Below are 18,862 nucleotides of genomic sequence, written 5' to 3' on the forward strand. Positions count from 1 at the left end.
CCAAAGACTGGAGTGTTATAGTAAGTGCTGAAGAAATGCTTGATAATGTATCAACAAATAGGTTATGATTTTTCCCTGACTCCAAGAGAACTGCAAAGGACTTTGGGATTTGACTCTGAAGTCTAGCTGTGAAAACGAACCACAAAGTCCATGGATGCCACTTTCTTTCACAAACAAAGGCACCACAATAATCTGCTAAGAATGCAGTTTCTTCCAGCAAGTAACAAACCAAGTGCCCAGCACCAAGCTCCGAGAGCGTGCCTGACAAAGAGCAGCAGCATCGGGCTGCTCAGCATGCGTGCAATAAGGGGTGGCCCCCAATTCCTCACACACAGAGGACTCTGGGGAAAGGCCGGCTGGTGCCCTCCTCATGCTTGTAGGGCCATCCCAGGAGGTTGGCTCAGCTTGCTGCTTGTGAGCAGTTAAGAAGCAGTGAGAGCCACAGGGCCACAAATTTGCACTCAGCTTAAGGTGCATTTGCACCAGTCCCAGCTGCCACCAGCAGCAGACAACACCAGGGATTCTCAGCCTAGCAGCCTGAGAGCATTGCCTGAGAAGTTTCTAAGTCCTGGTGTATGGCCGATTCCAATCACAGCTGTAGAGTAGGCACTATATGCTGGAGGTTTTGGTGGCTTCTCCTGTAATTGCGATGTGCTACCAAGTCTGGGAGTGTGTACTCCTACCTTGAACTTGCACATGGATCACCAGTTTTTCACTAGGTGTCTTCCAAGTGCCCTCAGAAGTCCATCATACTGCCATTGTATGGACTTTTCTGTTGTTCACTGTGAGTCCATCCTTGTATTGCAAGTACAGGGATACACTTCTCTCTGCTTCTGCCTATGGACATATTCCCGCTGCACTTCCATAATACCTTCCCTTGGGTACAGTCCCCCTTGGGTTGAGAGGGTAAAAAGAAGGAAAAAAATTAAGTAAAATGAAATAGTGAACCTTCATCTCCATGGTGTTGTCAAACTAGTAGCAGGGGTATCGGTGAGATGGTAGGGTGGCACAAGAGTGTCCAGTATCTTCCTGTAGAAATTAGTGCTAGTGTATGACCATGTGGTTCAAATGGGAGAACAGTACGGACTTAGAACATCATTACCCCTGAACAGTAGTACTAACAGTGATTAAAGGGATGTATTAACACTCTCAGGTGATCATATGCAATCTGTCTCTCATTGATTATTGATTCATAGGCTACATCACAATGTCTGATTGTGTGTAGTACAGTTTGAAGGTGCAATCATATACAATTTACAGGGCTATTTTTAGATTTGACATTGTTTTATCTTATAGTAAGGCAAACATATGATATCTGACCTTTTGGGATTGGCTCATTTCCCTTAGCATTTGGCCACAAAGAAATGCATTTTTTTTTTTTTTATTGGAAAGTCAGACGTGCAGAGAGGAGGAGAGACAGACAGGAAGATCTTCTGTCCGAGGATTCACTCCCCAAATGACTGCAATGGCTGGTGCTGCGCTGATCCAAAGCCAGGAGCCAGGAACTTCCTCCAGGTCTCCCACGTGGGTGCAGGGTCCCAAGGCTTTGGGCCGTCCTTGACTGCTTTCCCAGGCCACAAGCAGGGAGCTGGATGTGAGAGGGGCTGCCAGGGTTAGAACCGGTGCCCATATGGGATCCCGGTGTGTGCAAGGTGAGGACTGTAGCCACTCGGCCACCGTGCCGAGCCAAACCATAGTTTCTTTCTCCAGTCTTCTGTTGATGGGCATTTTAGTTGCTTCCATGTTTTTGCGATTATTGATTGTGCTGCTATGAACATTAGAGTGCATGTTGCTTTCTCATGTAACAGGCCTTTTGGATATATTTCTAGAAGTGCTATTGCTGGGTCAAACGGTATGTAGCTTTACAGTAGTCTGAGTGCAGAACTTCATTCTTTTTAGGGCTAAGTATTATTCCACTGCACAGCTAAGTGACATCTGTTTACCCATTCACCTGGATTTTCTCGTCTTGTAGCCACTGCAGATAATGTGGGTGTACCATGTCTGTCTGAATGCAGGTTTTCAATTCTTGTTTCTACTTAGGAACAGAAGTTTTATATTAAATTGTGTAATATATATTAATGCATAATTATTTAATTGGGATAATTAATCTTAATTATCCCCATCACAGCCTAGAAAGGTCAACGCTCTAACTATATTATCCTTAACTAGAAGTAAGTCTCTATGTTGTTTTCAAATAAATAACTGTCCTTTGAGAAAGAAAATATTTTCTAAAAGCTAATGAATGATGTTTTACTGATTCATCTAAGCATTTTCCTAACGACCTGACTCATAATTACCCAAGGGGTATATTGTTTTAGAATTGAGACTGCACCGCATTCAGCGATGGTGAGGCCAACAGATCAGAACACAACTGCTGTTGCAAAGGTATATTTCTTTTTCCACATAGGCAGGGGCGGGCAGCATGCCCTGTGTCAGGCTGTGTCAAGCAGCTTTCTCAAGATGGAGTCGGGAGTCACGGCGAGCAGCTTTGGGATAGGCCAGTTTGGAAGGCAGCAGGCTAAGGGTGCAGGAGCTGCTCCTGTCAGGAGCCCCAGCGAGACCCTCTGCATGGGAAGCAGCCCTCTGTGGCTGCCCAAACCCACCTGGGTTTCTGGAAGCCTACTCAAGAGTGGAGAGCCCTGGCCCAGAGGAAGGCTGACTGGCCACCTGACTGGTGTCCTCCCACCCCGTCCCTGCGCCAGTAGTTGGCACTTGATGTCCCCAGGCAGTGGGCCTGGTAGGGCTGAGCTAATGTTTGCTCACTAATCAAGTGTCAGGCCACCTGACTCAGGGCTGCTCTGACAGGGAGAGGTCGGTGCAATCCAGCCATTCTCAGGTTGCCCTGTGCCTGTGGGAGCCACAGTTGCTTGCGATCATTAGCCCCGTGACCACTGGGATGAGGGGCTCCATTCTATGATCATGCAGGAAACAAGGTGCACAGACACTGCCTGGTAGCAGAACCCAGAGGTGCCCGGGGTGGCATTCCAGGGCACCTGAAGTCCCACTGAGACTGAGGCAGGCTGTCTGCACACAGCCCTCTGCCTGGCTACATCTGTGGTTTTACTGGAGAATTCTTGGAGTATCTTCTAGTTGTAAATCTTGGTAATTAGGGAAGGCTAAATAAGTGGCAAACCTGGGGGCTTCACAACAAGTGACTGCATGCAAGCAGAGTATGAATAAAAAAGAAATTAAGGGAATAAGTGGGATTTTCCTTATTGGAAGAAAATTATCACAGAGAATAAGTATAGGATGTAAGCAGAGGATGAAAAACCAGGTAAATGTACCCCAGTGACAAGAAGCTGGTCTTGGGGTCACAAACATGCTAAGTCCATCTTCTGCCTTTACCAGCTAGGATTTTAATCGGTTTGCTGAAATTCTAAACTTTGGGTTCCTCATGAAGAAAATGGGATGATAGTGCCTACTCATTTACTGGAGGAGTCAATTACCAGTTAAGATGCCTATAAAATGCCTCATTCTGTGCTCTTCACAAATGCGCAACACAACTTGGTTACTAGTTCTAGCTCGTATCTCCTATGTTACTACGAGCACAGAAACCCACAGCAACGTTAGCTCTTACAGCAGCTATGCCGAGCCCCTCTCCTGCAAGCAGAAAAAGGGCTAGAACTAGACAAGCTAAGGATCACCTAGGAAAAAACACATTTTCTCATAAAAAAAAAAAAAACAATCTTATTTGGGTCTCCTACAAAGAGTATGGTAAGTTTGGCTCCAAGATCTGAACAGTGTCATGCCACAGTCCAATGTGACTCAGCTGGCATCTTTCCCCCAAGTGCGACTTAGAGAGCCAGCCGCTTCCATCTGAAGATGCGTTCTGAAGGGTCATGCGTAAGCATTGCGTCCGTGTTGTGGCTTTCTTCCACAGATTGTTCCAGGATCAGTCTGTCTTTTCCCTCTGATGGTCATGAATCTATTTGTGACAAAGTATGAACTGTGGCTAACCCACCGCTGTCTAAGTGGGCCACTTGTTTACATCTTTGCACTAAAATAGAGCAGAAGTATGGTCCAACAGACATAACTGAAGACATTCTTTCTCCAATTCTGCTCATCAAAGCTTGCTGTCCTTTCTGCATGGTGTGATAAGGGATACTGAATAATACCAACTGGAAATCCCACAGACATATAACAAATTCAATTTCCTCTCGCTTGTTTTCCTTCTCTTTATAATCTGAACAGGAACCTCTAGCATGGTAAAAGTCCAGAAGAGAGAAACATAAATGAAAGATATTTGCTTCCTCTAGCTTACCTATCCACCTTATGCAAGTGGCAAGCCTCCCTAGGTGTCCTTAAAGTCCAAACTTATTAACAGCAAATGCTGAGCAATGCACCTGCCAGGCCTTCACCTACCTCTGCTGTCCACCTTGCTACAGGTACCACATCTGCGTGACTGTGCTCATCTACTTCCTGCCCCTGCTGGTGATCGGCTATGCGTACACTGTGGTGGGCATCACACTGTGGGCCAGCGAGATTCCCGGCGACTCCTCCGACCGTTACCACGAGCAAGTCTCTGCCAAGCGCAAGGTGAGCCAGGGACAAGCAGCACTAACCCTGCACCCCCAGCACGGGTGGAAGGCTGCCAGAGAGGCTGCCAGCCTGGGAGCCCCAGGGATGTTGAACACCCTGCATCCCTAGGTCTGGGGGACAATGAACGAGCAGGAAGGGAACTTTCCCAGTGTTCCTGTGTCTGGTTGCACAGGCACAAACCACCTTAGGAGCAATTAGAATCTGACATCCATTAGGACATATATGCAAGCACATGTAACACATGCATTGAAGTAATTTTGGTCCTTTTTACTATTTATTTGAAATCTGACAAAATAATACACTCACAGGGTTCAAACTTTAAAAGTGTTAAATGAAACAAAAATTAGTGATGGAGAACAGGTAAGAGGTTTTCAAGAGTTGAGTGTTGGGGTGGGGGACCGGTCGTCTAAGAGGGAGCAAGTGAGTAGCTTTGCATCTGCAGTGTGCTGGCGTGGTCACCTCCTCCGTATGTGATGCTTTCACAGAACTGCACACCTAAAGAGCAGAGCGCAGGGAAAGACTGGCCGCCCTCCAAGGGAGGTTGGGGATGAGCACACAGCACCCATCTGATGTCGGTTTCTGGTTTTGATAATGGAAGGTGATGTTGTTGAAGGGTACCAGGGACCGTTTTACACATTCCCCAAGCACACACACATGATGGCAACACTGTTGTCTGTTAGGTAAAAGTATAAGACAAATAGATAATATTTTTATACACTTACTAAATTTATTTCCCTCAAACAAAATCTGCAAGATCTTCGAAAGGAAGTCTCTTTGGTGCTTCTTTGCATAGTGAGTCTTCCTAGTGAGTATGCGTGGATAGATGCAGTTCTTCACTGGAGATTTCTGGGTGTTTAAAACCAGAGTGTTACATCACCCCTTGTCCTAACCCATCTTGCCTGCTGTACCACAGTACCTTTTAGAACTGGTAACAGGAAGGCAGATGCGTGTCTGCTGAGGTCTACCTGCCTCCTGCTGTGTCCTCCCGTGGAGGAAGAGGTGAGGAGTTGCTCCTGGGCCTCTCACAGGGGCCCCAATCCCCCCACCTCAGTGCCATCATCTTGGGGCTGGGATCTCAGCACATGAGTGTGGGACACCAGCACTCAGGTCATAGCATTAGAAAGAAAAACATTCCCAACATTGGGAGCTATTTAATCATTTGTTGCTCCATTGCCACCACTGTCCAAATGTCTTCCCTCTTCCTCCCTTTCCCTCAGCTCCTGCACTAAGGAGCCTGCTCACTCACCCTCAGTCCTTGCCTCCTGAACTCCCAGTCACCTTTGCTCCTTGGGGTGGCCTCCCTTGGCTTCTCCAGACATTGATCATACAACACATGCGTATGTCAGGATCATCTGAAAGGTTTGGCAAACAGAATTTATATTTACTGAATCAGACACTCTGAGGGTGGGGTCTAAAGTGGTATAGGAGCTTACACACCTAGCAATTTCATAACAAAAGTATGAGTGATGCTGCTAGGCCTGCACTCTGAGAGTTGTTGATATAGAAGTGGTTTAGCACCGTGTGGCAAATGGCCTTTATCCTCCTTGAACGGGGTTATAGTCAGTAACAACCCAAACCCCAACCCATGTCACACTGGACAGTGAGTGGTGGGAGGAGGGAGAGAAGCTCTGAAAAAAGGATGTGTGAGTGGACTCACCTATTTCATTTTTGCCAGGTGGTCAAAATGATGATCGTCGTGGTATGCACCTTTGCCATCTGCTGGCTGCCCTTCCATATCTTCTTCCTCCTGCCCTATATCAACCCAGATCTCTACCTGAAGAAGTTTATCCAGCAGGTCTACCTGGCCATCATGTGGCTGGCCATGAGCTCCACCATGTACAACCCTATCATCTACTGCTGCCTCAATGACAGGTAAGGACCCCATGGCCAACTGTCTATGCTATAACCAGTCAGTCAGTCTAACTGAGCAAACCTGGCAGGGAGAAAAAAGGAAGAGGTAAGGCTGGCACTGTGGCATATGTGGTAAGCTGCTACTTGGGGTTTCTGTCTTGTCTGCTCCATTTCCCATCCAGCTCCCTGCCGGTGGCCTGAGAAGGCAGTGGAGGATAGCCCAAAGTCTTGAGTTCCTGCAGCCACATGGCAGACCTAGAAGAGGCTCCTGGCTCTGGCTTCAGAGCAGCCCTGCACTGGCCACTGTAGCCAGTGGCAGCACAATCCATCACCCGGGGCACTGCTCTACCCCTGCCTGGTATACAATCTTTTTAAAAATTTATTAAATTTATTAGATCTCTCTCTGCAACCCTAACCTTCAATCTGCTGCTTGGCTCTGCAGATGGCCACAATGCCAGGCTGAAGTCAGGTACCCCTTCTAGGTCCCCCAGGACCATGGACCTGGGCTATCCTCTCTGCTTTTCCCAGACCTTGAGCAGAGAGCCAGTGCTGGCCTTGCCATGCTAAGTGACTGTCCCAAGGTCCTGAGCCTTGCAGGAATTCCTGCCTTTCTCAGCATACAGTCGCCTATGCTTTCATGTCTGCTTGGCTTTTGCTGCCTTAATATCTCCCATCAAAGGACCAGGGCCTATGGGGTCTGTCCTGCCTAGCACACCCCGGGTCTACAGAGAACCAGTATGATGGAACTGTGTTGCCAGCCTATATGGTCCTCAGTACTCTGAGAAGTTGCTGGATTCTTTTTGCCTTTTGGAGAGGTGTTAAGGTCTTTGCTTGTTTCACTGGAGTAGACAGACTTGACTTATCACTTGTGTGCATTACATATGTTCTCTTCTGAACAGCGCCCTGCAAAGGCAGTGACCCCATGGGCACTGGTTCCTGTGATGGGAGATCCCAAGTGCCCCAAAACCAACTGGGCAGGAAAGCATGCCCCTTCCACTGGGCCCCATGCCAAAGGCCATCAGTGAGATGGAGAGTCAACCTGAGAACAGCAGGGCTTCCTGGGAGGCCTCCAGGACTTGGAGGGGACATAGGCGCTAGCACCCTGGCCGACCCAGCCATCCCCCAGCCTGGCCTGCCATCTCAGTGGAGACATAATAGCCCAGCTACTCACCTGGCCAGGCTGGCCGCTGCAGTGGGATGGCTGCAGGTACTACCCCAGTCATCTCCTGTCCTCTGGAGGCGAAGTAGGGTGGTTATCTGTTACACTGTTGCTCAACAGCCTGTAAAGAACATTGTGAGAATGAAGCACTATGTGGGGAAAGTCATCCTCTTGAGCTCGCTCAAATGGCCTTTTTCTAACTCAACAATTTGTCTGTCTTCCTTCAGAGTACTTGATGGCCTTAGGAGTTTGGGTTAATCTCCCCGCACAGCTTTAAGTAAATAAAGACTGATTTCCCTGTTAAACAAGGACAGTGAGGCATGCTGCAGGGACATGGCCAGCCAGAAGTCTCCCTGCAGTCCCTGGGCTCCTGGCAGAAAGGACTTGGTCTCGAGGTGTTTTACAGCCGGGTAATGAGCACTGTACCAGGCATCTAGTAAATACTTGGTGAATGATGTTTGTTGTTGCCAATTGACCAAAAGGCTGCTGATCCCACAGCATGGACCATGAGCCACCCTCAGTAAAAACTTGCACTTGACATGAGCTTGGATCCTAGTCCTGGAGTTGACCTTAATCATCTAACTTTTTTGGTCTCAGTTAAAAAATAACTGAAAGCTGGAGACCCTAACAACACAGAGACCTGCTTGATTGTTTCTATGAGTTAAAAAGCTGACACATCCCTGAAAGCATCTGCTCCCCAAGAGTCACCTCTGTGTCTGCTCTCTCTCCAGGTTCCGCCTGGGCTTCAAGCATGCCTTCCGGTGCTGCCCCTTCATCAGTGCCGGAGACTATGAAGGTCTTGAAATGAAGTCCACCCGGTACCTGCAGACCCAGGGCAGCGTGTATAAAGTCAGTCGCCTGGAGACCACTATCTCCACAGTGGTGGGGACCCATGAGGAAGAGGCAGATGAAGGCACCAAGGCTACTCCCTCATCCCTTGATCTGACCTCCAATGGGTCTTCTCGCAGCAACTCCAAGACTATGACTGAGAGCTTCAGCTTCTACTCCAACATGCTGTCCTAGACCCCAGGCGCTTCATCAGGGACAGCCACCACCACCTTCATTCTGCTTCATTCACCCATGGATGTACCTCCCTGAGCTGCAGACCCTCCAAAGCACCCTAATATTGGAACCTGGGGAAAGGATGCAACTGGTGTAGGGAAAATAATCCATCTTGAATCAACCTGGATTTTTTTTCCTGACTTTTGCCCTCACTCCCTAACATACAAGCTGTGTGATCAAGGCAAACCCATGAACTTCTCCAAGATGAGAATGTTGGACAAGCTTCCCCTGCAGTCCATTCCAGCACCAAGAACTGACTTCAGTTGCATGTGGGTACTTATTCCCAAATGAATTCCAAAAGATCTCAATAGATCCTACTCACCCATTTGCGTGGGGCCCTTGTCTTGGTTCCAGGAGTCATCCTTGATCATGCTCAGATCAGCCTCTTTCAGCTGGGAGCTCTCGTAACAGCAGCCTTCTGCTAGACAGAATGGACAAAAGAGTGTTACACAAACTCTGAATGAGAGCTGTAAGTTAATCTTGTAAGCATCTGTGAGAAGAGGCATCTTCACTGAATGCTCACAGGTCTGAGCGCCCTGGCTTCTGCCTTACATCCTCTCTGGTCCCCCTGAACCTTGATGCGGCAGAAGCAGTGTACCGCTTCCAGAGTCAGGAGACCAAGGCTGGGCTAAGACTTGCTAAGACTCTTTCCTTATTTGAACAACTATGGGGTTGACCCAGGTACCCCAAATCTCAATGATCAAATGAGTGTTTTGCTTACTTCACACACACGCACACCCCAAGGTGGTCTCAGAACAGGCTCCTGTAGAAGGTATAAACATCCAGCTCAGATGTCCTCTGATTTCCCCAGAGGTTCTGGAGCACATTTCATCTCCTGTAAAGTCCCAGCCTTTAACAGAACAGAGGACATCTGCTTCTCTCTACCAGGCTTCCACAGGCTGAACACAGCTGGAGCACACCAGAATGCAGCAAAAGCATGTGGCCAACCTGTTCTGGCCTTCTGGATATCTTACAGCAGATGAACTAAGCCAGACCCTCACCGTGCTACTAGCATGAGGCTTGTTCAGATCGAGTTGTACAAGGAGGCTGCACCCCTCCACTGTGCTTGTGAGAACACAGTATTTTGTATCTCCTCTTCAGATTCTGAAACTTTCATTTCTGCCTTATGGCTTTGTTGGGTCATCCTCTCTTGGTAGACAGGAGGCCATCTGCCCTAAAGGACAGTCCAGTCTAACTGGGATGGAGTTTCCAGCACTGGGGATGTAGTTTCCGTCTCCCTCATCTGTCCTTTATCCAGATGTTGGTTGGAAGCAGATTTGTATCTTCCTTGTGGTCTGAACACATGGATGTATATATATTATATCTCCCATGAGGACAGAACAATGCTACCCACATGAAACCACCAGCCCTGCTGGCTCTGACCCTCCCAAGTAGCAGCAGGCTTATGGAGGTTGTCTAGCAACAGGACAAGCAAAACAAACAACACTGAGCACTGTATGCTACAAAGCAGCATGCAGAATGTTAAACTGAGCTTACTAAAGTAGACACATAAATGGAAGGAAAAATGTAGGGGCAGCAGCAGTCAGTTCCCAAAGCGTTTGGGAGGATCACACCATGTAAAGAACCAACAGGACTAGGAAGAAAGTGTCCAGGGGTTGAAAGGTCCTGCCTACAGAGGAGAAGCATGAGATGGAATCCTGCAAAGTTTACTGCGTACCTGCTCTGGACTTGACCCTGAGCCAGGGACAGAGTTCCTTCAGCGCTTAAGCAACTGACCATAGTCGCCATTGCTGAATCACCAATTCCAGTGGACCGAGCCTGCCCAGCAGGCATGCTGGCATCCGAGATGCAGATCCCCCACAGGATTCTAAGAACCCACGCTCACCACAGGTAGTGGGCCAAAGGCTGGGATCTTGGCCTTTGCCTTCAAGTTTGCTGAGGCCTTGCCAAAGGCAGTCACTCCAGGAGACCTGAGGGGATGTGGCCGAACAGCATTGTCACTGTGCCTAATAAGAACAAGTGTGGGATGGTCACAGGCTGTTTCGAGAGTGCCCGCAAGTCCCCCTCTGGCCCGCTTGGTGTCCATTTAACTTATACAAATGTTCTCAGCCCCTGCTTGTGAAGAACACCAGGATCTGTGCTGTGCATGGGTCTCAATCTTATTACAGAAATGTTATCCTGTGTTTCTCTCTCCAGCGTGAGTCCTTGATGCATTGCCCAGTGATAACAAATGTGAGACAACATCTTTGTTATGTTACATCCAAAATGTGAACTCCAGCCCTTGTGATATTTGTGTTGTGCCAGTTGCTGCTTCCTCCTCAGTTCTTCTCTGGCAGGAGATGTGCTGTGTATCTTAGACTTAAAAAATGACCACAGAAACCGAGGAGTGCGGAGAGGGACCTTCTTGGGATTAACTAGGGGACAAGAGCCCTTATCCTCCTTGCTGCCCCACCCCTCACCAGAATGCTAAGAGGTGAAGGAAAGTGGTCCCAGTAGCTAACCTCACGGCCTCCTTCTAGGGGAAAAAAGCAAGGAGAGGAGATTGCTCCCGAGGTTTCCCCGTTTCCCAGCCCAGGGTCCTGGAAAGACTATACAGAAATAAAGTTTGTGCTTGACAGTCTCATGCCTTTGCCTCTTTTTTTATGGCACCTAAGCGCACTACAGGAGACGGAATGGGACAATAAACAGAAATCCTAATGATTTGCATAGCTAGGAGAATGGAACCAAAAATTCAGCAAGCTCCTTTTTCTGGGTTCCCAGACTAAGACATGGGATGGCATCTGTGGATGAAGCTGAGTCAGTTCAGGCCTTTTAAGAAGCAATAACACAGATAGTATTTGAAGTGCAAAAGCTGAGGGGAGCCACACTTGGGAAAGATGAAGAGCCAAAGAGAGGGAGAAGCCAGAGTGGGCAGGGAACGCCTGCAGACAGCAGGAGTCATAGATCGTGAGGCAGCTCCTTGGCCAGTCCAACAGGACACACACACAGCGCCAGAGGGAAGGACAGCACCGGCAGAAAGGGCCAGGCCTCAAACCCACCATGCTGGACTTCCGGCTGCAGCTCTCTGCAAAGAGGGATCTGCATATGAACACTGATGGACCAGCAGCTGACTGTACTCCCTGCCAGCCGAAATCTCTCCAAGCGAGCTCTAAGACACTTATCTCCACCCCTGCCATCAGTTTTGGTCTAGTCCTCTGTGTTTAAAAACACAGGAAACATCAGTGGGAATCACTGGGAGCCCTGGCAACCAGCCTCCGACATCCTAGGCCACCTGCACTACCTGGGCCACCTCGCTTTGTAAGAGGTTCCATTAAGAGAGCAATGAGGAGGGGGAAAAGCAATGAGAAGCTGTAAACAGGTTTGTGGGAGCAACAATCAGAAATGCAATGAACAGGAGACTTCAGGAGGATAGACACAAATGTAAATGATAAAGGTGTCTGTATTTAGGCTAAAGCATTTTAAACAAAGTAATTCCAAGAGCAGCAGACTTCCTTAGCTCCATTAAGTCAATCAGAAAAACATTTCAGTGGGTAAACAGGTTCAGCAGTCAAGCAGGCAGATGTACGGCCAGGTTCTATAACTGAAAAGGCCTGTCAAGCACTTCCCGCTGAAATCCAGCTTGGCACATTTAGTCTGACATGCCCAGATTTCCAAGAAACACATTTCTTTGAAAGAGAAAGACTTCTTTTAGAAAGATAAAGGTCACAGGGCCCAGCGCAGTAGCCTAGTGGCTAAAGTCCTCGCCTTGAATGCACCGGGATCCCATATGGACGCCAGTTCCCATCCAGCTCCCTGCCTGTGGCCTGGGAAAGCAGTCGAGGACGGCCCAAAGCCTTGGGACCCTGCACCCATGTAGGAGACCCAGAAGAGGCTCCGGGCTCCTGTGCTTCAGCTCTAGCCATTTGAAGAGTGAATCAATGGGTTGAAGATCTTCCTCTCTGTCTCTCCTCCTCTTTCAAATAAAAATTTTTAAATATATATGTATTAATTAATTTATATTGAAATATTAAAATAGTTAATATTCTATATATAATATTAATTAATACATATACGTTTTTAAAGAAAGAGAAAGGTCACAGATACCTTATGCTTGCCACTAGCATTGTACACACCTAAGGCTCACCCACAGGACCAGACTCGCCCAGATAATGGAGACCCGGGTTCCAAGGTGTCAGGGCAGGGGAGGCAGAGCAGAGACAAGGCCTTTTCACTGTCCATCTTTAAAGTGGCGCACAAGGAGAGGGTACTAGGTGAAGCCAAAACATTACCCAAAGGATTCCCCACAGCTTTCCTGACTCAGAAAAGGAAAGTGAGCTTTGCTCCCAAGCAAACAAATTGGGAACTTGAAAGCCAGAGAGACCAAATGAACAATTTTCAAACACTAACAGGCCTCAGTGCACATGGGGATTCACCAACGTCTGCATCCCAGGCCTCATTCTCACAGCGCCTGGGCAAAGGACTCCACATGCTTAGCAAGCATGTCAGCTACTACAGTGCAGATGGCCATGGCATCACTAGCTGACTTTCCTCTCTCTGACCACGCAGTCAGTCGGCTGGAGCAAGTCAGGGTCAGCACCACGAGACGCAAGAGGGATGGAGGGAAGAGATGGAGGGAGGTGGGAGCACGGTCCAGTCCACTGTCCCATGTTGCTCTAGCTGAGCCCCGATATTTTCTTCCAACATATCCATACTCTGATTCGAAGAAACTCCTAGCCCACACCCGCTCCCTGGCCCTGTGTTCATTCTCTCTCATAGAAGTCTACAAGCGTAATATTTTTTATTTTCCATATTTTTGGATATCTGTCACAGCTGCTGTGCCCAACTCAGGATAGAACTGTCTGCCTGAATTCTAAAACACTTTATAGAAGAGACTTATTTTTTTTTAAGTATCAGCATACACCACCCAGTTTTATGGCTTTTTCAATTGTGTACAATTTTTTCCTTATGTTCAGTTCACACTCATATTCAATCAAGTTAAAATAAGTCTTTGCACTGTAGCAATGTTGTTTGGGCGGGTTGTAAGAGAAAAGTAATAGCAATAACAACGAACAAACCTAACACAAAAACAGAAGTCAGATACACTTTCGCTTCACAACAAGAAAAGAGACTATAGAAACAACTCCCGCCCACACAGCACTACGCAGCATTGCCAGGTTCCACGAGACAGGGACGATACTGCACGTGGCTGAGAGCCGCAGTGCAGGACTTCTGGATGCTCTTTCTTGGCTAAAGACCGCAAACTAATTGTAAGATTTCTCTAAAACTTATTCTTTCAAGTATTTATCAAGTCTGAGGAAATGGTCTTACACTGATCATTTTCATAGACATATGGCACTTTAATACTCTAAAAATAATTTCCAAAGGCTCCTATGACAAGAAATACAATGTTTCCTTCAGACCAGAAGTTACCTAATTCTTCACATATTCACTCTTACCTACAATGTACCAGGCCCTATGCTGGGCATCAGGGATGCCACAGGAATTCAAATACACATGGTTATCATTCACTGACAGCTTTTAGGCCAGGGCAAAGTTGGGTTACTCAAGTAATCCTTGGGAAATGAGAATACCATCAAAAAGCTAAAAGCAAATAGAGCCAGGGTTATGGCATAACAATATAAATCACTGTGATGATGGGCCCAGCGCAAAAGCGTAATGGTTAAGGTCTTCGCCTTGAATGTGCCAGGATCCCATATGGGTGCCAGTTCTAATTCCAGCAGCTCCACTTCCCATCCAGCTCCCTGCTTGTGGAAAGCAGTGGAGGACGACCCAAAGCCTTGGGACCCTGCACCCGCGTGGGAGTCCCTAAAAGAAGTTCCTGGATCCTGGCTTCAGATCGGCACAGCACCGGCTAGAGTGCTCACCTGGAGGTGAATCATCGGACGGAAGATCTTCCTGTCTATCTCCCCTCCTCTCTGTACATCTGCCTTTCCAATAAAGTAAATAAATCTTTAAAAAAAAAAAAAAAAACAATTACTGTGATGCTGGCAGTCCATATGTCTCAGCTGCTCCACTTTTGATCCAGCTCCCTGCTGATGGCCTGAGGAAGCATCAAAGAATGGCCCAAGTAGCCAGGCCCCTGCTAACCTTGGGGGAGACCTATGAGAAATTTCTGGCTCCTCGCTTTGGCCTGACCCAGCACTGAATGATGTAACCATCTAGGAAGTTAAGATGGAAAATCAAGCAATCTCTCCCTCTTTCCTCTCTCATTAACTCTTTCAAATAAATAATCAAATCTTAAAATAAACTAAAGGAACACCAAAAGGAATAAAACTGCTTTTGTGAGAGCCTATAACAGAGGAACTGGACCAAGATTTGTGATGGAGAAGGAAGTCTTCTCTGAGAAAACAAGATCCAGAGAAGACTAAAAGTTGACCAAAAAGAAAAGGGAAAAAGCAGAGACAGACAGATGTAGAGAGAAACCCGTGTGAAAGGCATAATGGCATATATCAGTCCCCGGAAAATTAGGTCAATGTGTTTGGGTAGCAGAGGAGAATAGAGAGTAGTGAAATGTGAGCCTGGAGAAACAGAGGGAGAGGATGCTGAGACCCTGGTAGGCCAGGATCTTCACTCTTAGAGCAAAGTCTCCAAAAGAGTTAGAAGATGGTAAGAGCAATCTAATTTTGGAAAAGATCGCTCTAGGTGCAAGAAGACCAATTAGTAAGTACTTGTCCTCATCCAAGCAAGATGAAGTGTGCCCCTGAACTAAACAGGTGTGTACATACAGAGGTGGATAGATTTGGGAAGTCTTTTTAGGCATTATATGAGAAATAATTATTTGGTGATGAATTGAGCTGATTGCAGGGAAAGAGGTCTCAAAAGTAAATTTGACATTCCTTGTATAGAACTAGTTGAATGACAGTGACATTCATTGGAAGAAGGAATATTTGGACACTACACTTATGTAGAGGGAGGAAGAGTTTGATTTTAAATATGCTAAATGTGAGATAACTCTAAGGTATACAGGAGATTTCCAGTAAACACTGTATATGTGGATCTGGAGATCAGGGAGAAACCTGGGCTGAGGATGCCAATTTGCAAGTCAATTACAAATGGCAGCTGGTGCTTCGGGCATGAATAAGTTTGCTCAGTGTTTTAGTACTGGATAATCAACCGCAACCTTTAATAGGTAGAAGAGGAGTCAGATTGTGCCTAGAGAAACAGGAATAATGTGGTATCTTGGAAGGCAATGAAAGAGAATGCTTCAAGGGAAGGGTTTTATGATGCTGAATCCTGGGAAGTGGCGGAGAAAGCAGGGCAGTAGAAAGTACCCAGTGGGCTTAGAGATGAAAAGGTGGCCTTAGCATGAACTGTTTGGATGGAGTCAACAGCAGATGCAAGCAGATCACAGCAAGCTGAGGAATGAATGCTCGATGAATAGAGAATCAAACCTACAGAAGTCCATCAGAAAGGCTAGTTCTGCAGGAGAGAACAGAAAAGGGGGTATGTAGGCAGTGTGGGCCCAGGGGAGGTATTTTTAATTTGTGTTTATTGCTCATTAGAAGGGACTTGAATGTATTTTCCCACCTACAAGAACTCCTTTTGAAAAGGAACAGTTGAATACATAAAAGGGAAAAAGAGAATCGACAGCAAAAAATAAAACATTCCGAGAAAGCAGGAAGGTAGTCTGAAGGGCACAGCTGGGAGGCGGAATACAAAAGCCAGAGACAGACAGGACATTTGATAGCGGGCTATCAGAGACATTCCTCCATCCGATGGTTTCCGTTTTTTTCTGAGAAGCACAAAGCAAGATCATTCCCGCTGTGAATGACTCGGGAAGTTATGGAACAGGGCAACCGGCATACAGAAATTTCAATTCATCATTGCAGATTCCCCAGCTACTGGAATTCAGCATTTCTGGGGTAATGCCTCCAAATCTACATGTTAGCAAACAACATGCCTAGTTCTGATACAGAAACCAGGATGTGAGAAATACTGACCCAGGGCTTTAGAACATGTTCCCTTGTATGACCCCTTGTCAAGTACACCATCAAGTATGGAATAAATAGTGGTCAGGTGTTTAACCTACTTGTTAAACCACCCATACTCCACACTGGAATATTTGGATTCACTTCCAGCTTCATCCCCAGCCAACGTAAACCCTGGGAGGCAGTGGTGATGACCCAAGTAATTTGGTTCCTTTTCCCAACATCAGATACTTGGATTAGGTTCCCAGCTTCTAGCTCAGGCTCAGACAGGTCCCAAACACTCAGGGCACTTGGGGAGTGAACCAGCAGGTGGAAACCCTCCCCCTCCTCTCTTTTTCTCTCATAAATAATAATGTAAAAAGTAAACATGGTGGGAGGCAGACATCTGGCCTAGTATTTAAGACTGAGTGGGATGCCTTATAAGTTTGCATCTCAACTGATTCTATCGGCTTTCCGATAATGTTTACCATGAAAGGTTCAAGCAGTTGGGTGCCTGCCACTCACATGGGAGATACAGTTTGAGTTCTTGGCTTCCAACTTTGGTCCCAACCCAGCTCTGGCATTTGTGAGCATTTGGGGAGTAAACCAGTGGATGAGAATTCATACTCTTTTTTTCTCATTAATAAATTTTGTTAAGTTACACAAAAAAATAAAAAACATTTCTGAGTGTATTGCATTAGTGTATGAGGGTATTTTATGGAGTTCATGGGAAAATATACTTAAAGGTATAAGTTTATTTTGATGCAAAAAAATGGAAATCTGTCCATAGTTTTTTTATGTATTATGCAGTTCACAAATATTAAGAAAAAATTACACCAAAATACACTCATGCTTTCCATCTTGTTTTCCATGAACTTTTTGAAGTGTCGTCACGGTTGATGGTAAAATGTAATTCAATGTCTCACACATGGTCCCAGCCCAGGTGGTTCTGGAGCCACTCAAGATCTCAGAGAAGAACAAATCCTAATTCAATTCCAAGGCAATCCAACATTAACCAACACTAGCCTTTTCTTCTGACCTGAGGTCATAATGCTGATCATCTAGTGCTAAGTACTGAGTGTTTTTATCCCAAGTCCCTACAAATTCATAATTCGAAGCCTGCTCCCCCAAATGATTCTAACTGGAGATAGACCCTGTGAATGACGATTATGTCAGAAAGGAGAAACTCTCGTGAAGATCGGAATTCTCACACAGCAGGCTCCAGGGGATTCTTTGGCCCCTTGTGTCATATGAGGACACAATGAGAAGATGGCTGTCTATAACCCTGTTAGAAGGCCCCATCAGACAGAGAATATGCTGGTACCTGGCTGTCGATCTTTCCAGACTCCAGATGTGTGAGAAATACTTGCCTTTGAGGATACCTAGTCTGTGATACTTTTCCTAACAAGCCAGAGAGACTGAGATACCAGGATTGCCTCTGTTCATCCACTTCCAGAATTACCATGAGTTACATACAGCGCTAGTCGTTATCTAACTTAGTTATAAGAAAACAATGAGAAAATATTTGAATCTCACATAATTGACTTAAAACTGAAGATAATAAGCCATACATTTCAAGTAAGATGGATCAAAATAAACTTCACCTGATGAAGTCTAAGGATAGATTCATGAGCTCCAAAATGCAACTCATTGCTTGGTTTGGGGTCATTTATTCTTTTGGTCTTTTATTCTGGGGGGCTAACTCCTATTCATCCTTCAAAGCTAATCTGAATTTTCTCTTTCAATGTTTTCCCTCCTCTCCAGTTTTAACACAAAACAGATTCCACATTTCTTTTCCATCAGTCTGTTTTCTTCCTTCACAGCACTTTTGCAATGTGCAAATGCACATTATTTGTGTGACTTTTAAAGTATGTTGTTTCAGGGCTGGTGCTGTGGCATGGGGGGTTGTGGAGCCCCTGCAATGCTAGCATCCTATGTAAGCATCGGTTTGAGTTCCAGCTGTTCTGCTTCCAATCCAAACCCGCTCCCTGTTAGTTTGCCTGGAAAAGCAATGGGTGACGGTGGCCCAGGTGGGTACTTGAGCCCCTGCAGCTACATGGGAAATACAGAGGAAGCCCCTGCCTCAAGGCTTCTGACTGGCCCTACTCCAGCCATTGCGGCCATCTAGTGAGGGACCAGTAGATGGAGGACACACACCCCCTCCACTCTGTAACTCTGCCTTTCAATCAATAAATCTTTAAAAATAAATAAAGCATGTTGTTTCTATTACAATGTAAATCCTACAAGGAATCTATGGTTATTTTATTTTACATTGTACCATTTCCTAGCACAGTATCAAGGACAAAAAGGCTGATTTTAAACAGATTAACTAAATAAATATTCATTAACGTAAATGAGTAAGTAAATGAGAGTAAAATTAAGG

The 18,862-nt window shown here is 46.3% G+C and overlaps 2 protein-coding genes across 2 annotated transcripts in view; one reads left to right on the plus strand and one right to left on the minus strand.

The window, feature by feature from the left end:
* Positions 1-8,732, plus strand: part of TACR1 (tachykinin receptor 1) — a 150,901-nt gene extending 142,169 nt beyond the window's left edge. Inside the window, exons 3-5 of the mRNA XM_040993638.1 lie at positions 4,386-4,536; positions 6,215-6,411; positions 8,281-8,732. Coding sequence (XP_040849572.1) covers positions 4,386-4,536; positions 6,215-6,411; positions 8,281-8,572 — 640 coding nt within the window. The 3' untranslated portion in view covers positions 8,573-8,732. The remainder of the gene's footprint in view (positions 1-4,385; positions 4,537-6,214; positions 6,412-8,280) is intronic.
* POLE4 (DNA polymerase epsilon 4, accessory subunit) overlaps positions 5,732-18,862 on the minus strand; it is a 94,315-nt gene continuing 81,184 nt past the window's right edge. Inside the window, exons 5-8 of the mRNA XM_040993372.1 lie at positions 8,934-9,029; positions 8,258-8,371; positions 7,562-7,670; positions 5,732-5,891 (exon numbers count right to left, since the gene is read on the minus strand). Of these exons, the coding sequence (XP_040849306.1) occupies positions 9,000-9,029 (30 nt within the window). The 3' untranslated portion in view covers positions 5,732-5,891; positions 7,562-7,670; positions 8,258-8,371; positions 8,934-8,999. The remainder of the gene's footprint in view (positions 5,892-7,561; positions 7,671-8,257; positions 8,372-8,933; positions 9,030-18,862) is intronic.

This window comes from Ochotona curzoniae, unplaced genomic scaffold (genome assembly GCF_017591425.1).
Source record: "Ochotona curzoniae isolate NIBS_2020 unplaced genomic scaffold, NIBS_Ocur_1.0 contig_883, whole genome shotgun sequence".
Classification (NCBI taxonomy): Eukaryota; Metazoa; Chordata; class Mammalia; order Lagomorpha; family Ochotonidae; genus Ochotona; species Ochotona curzoniae.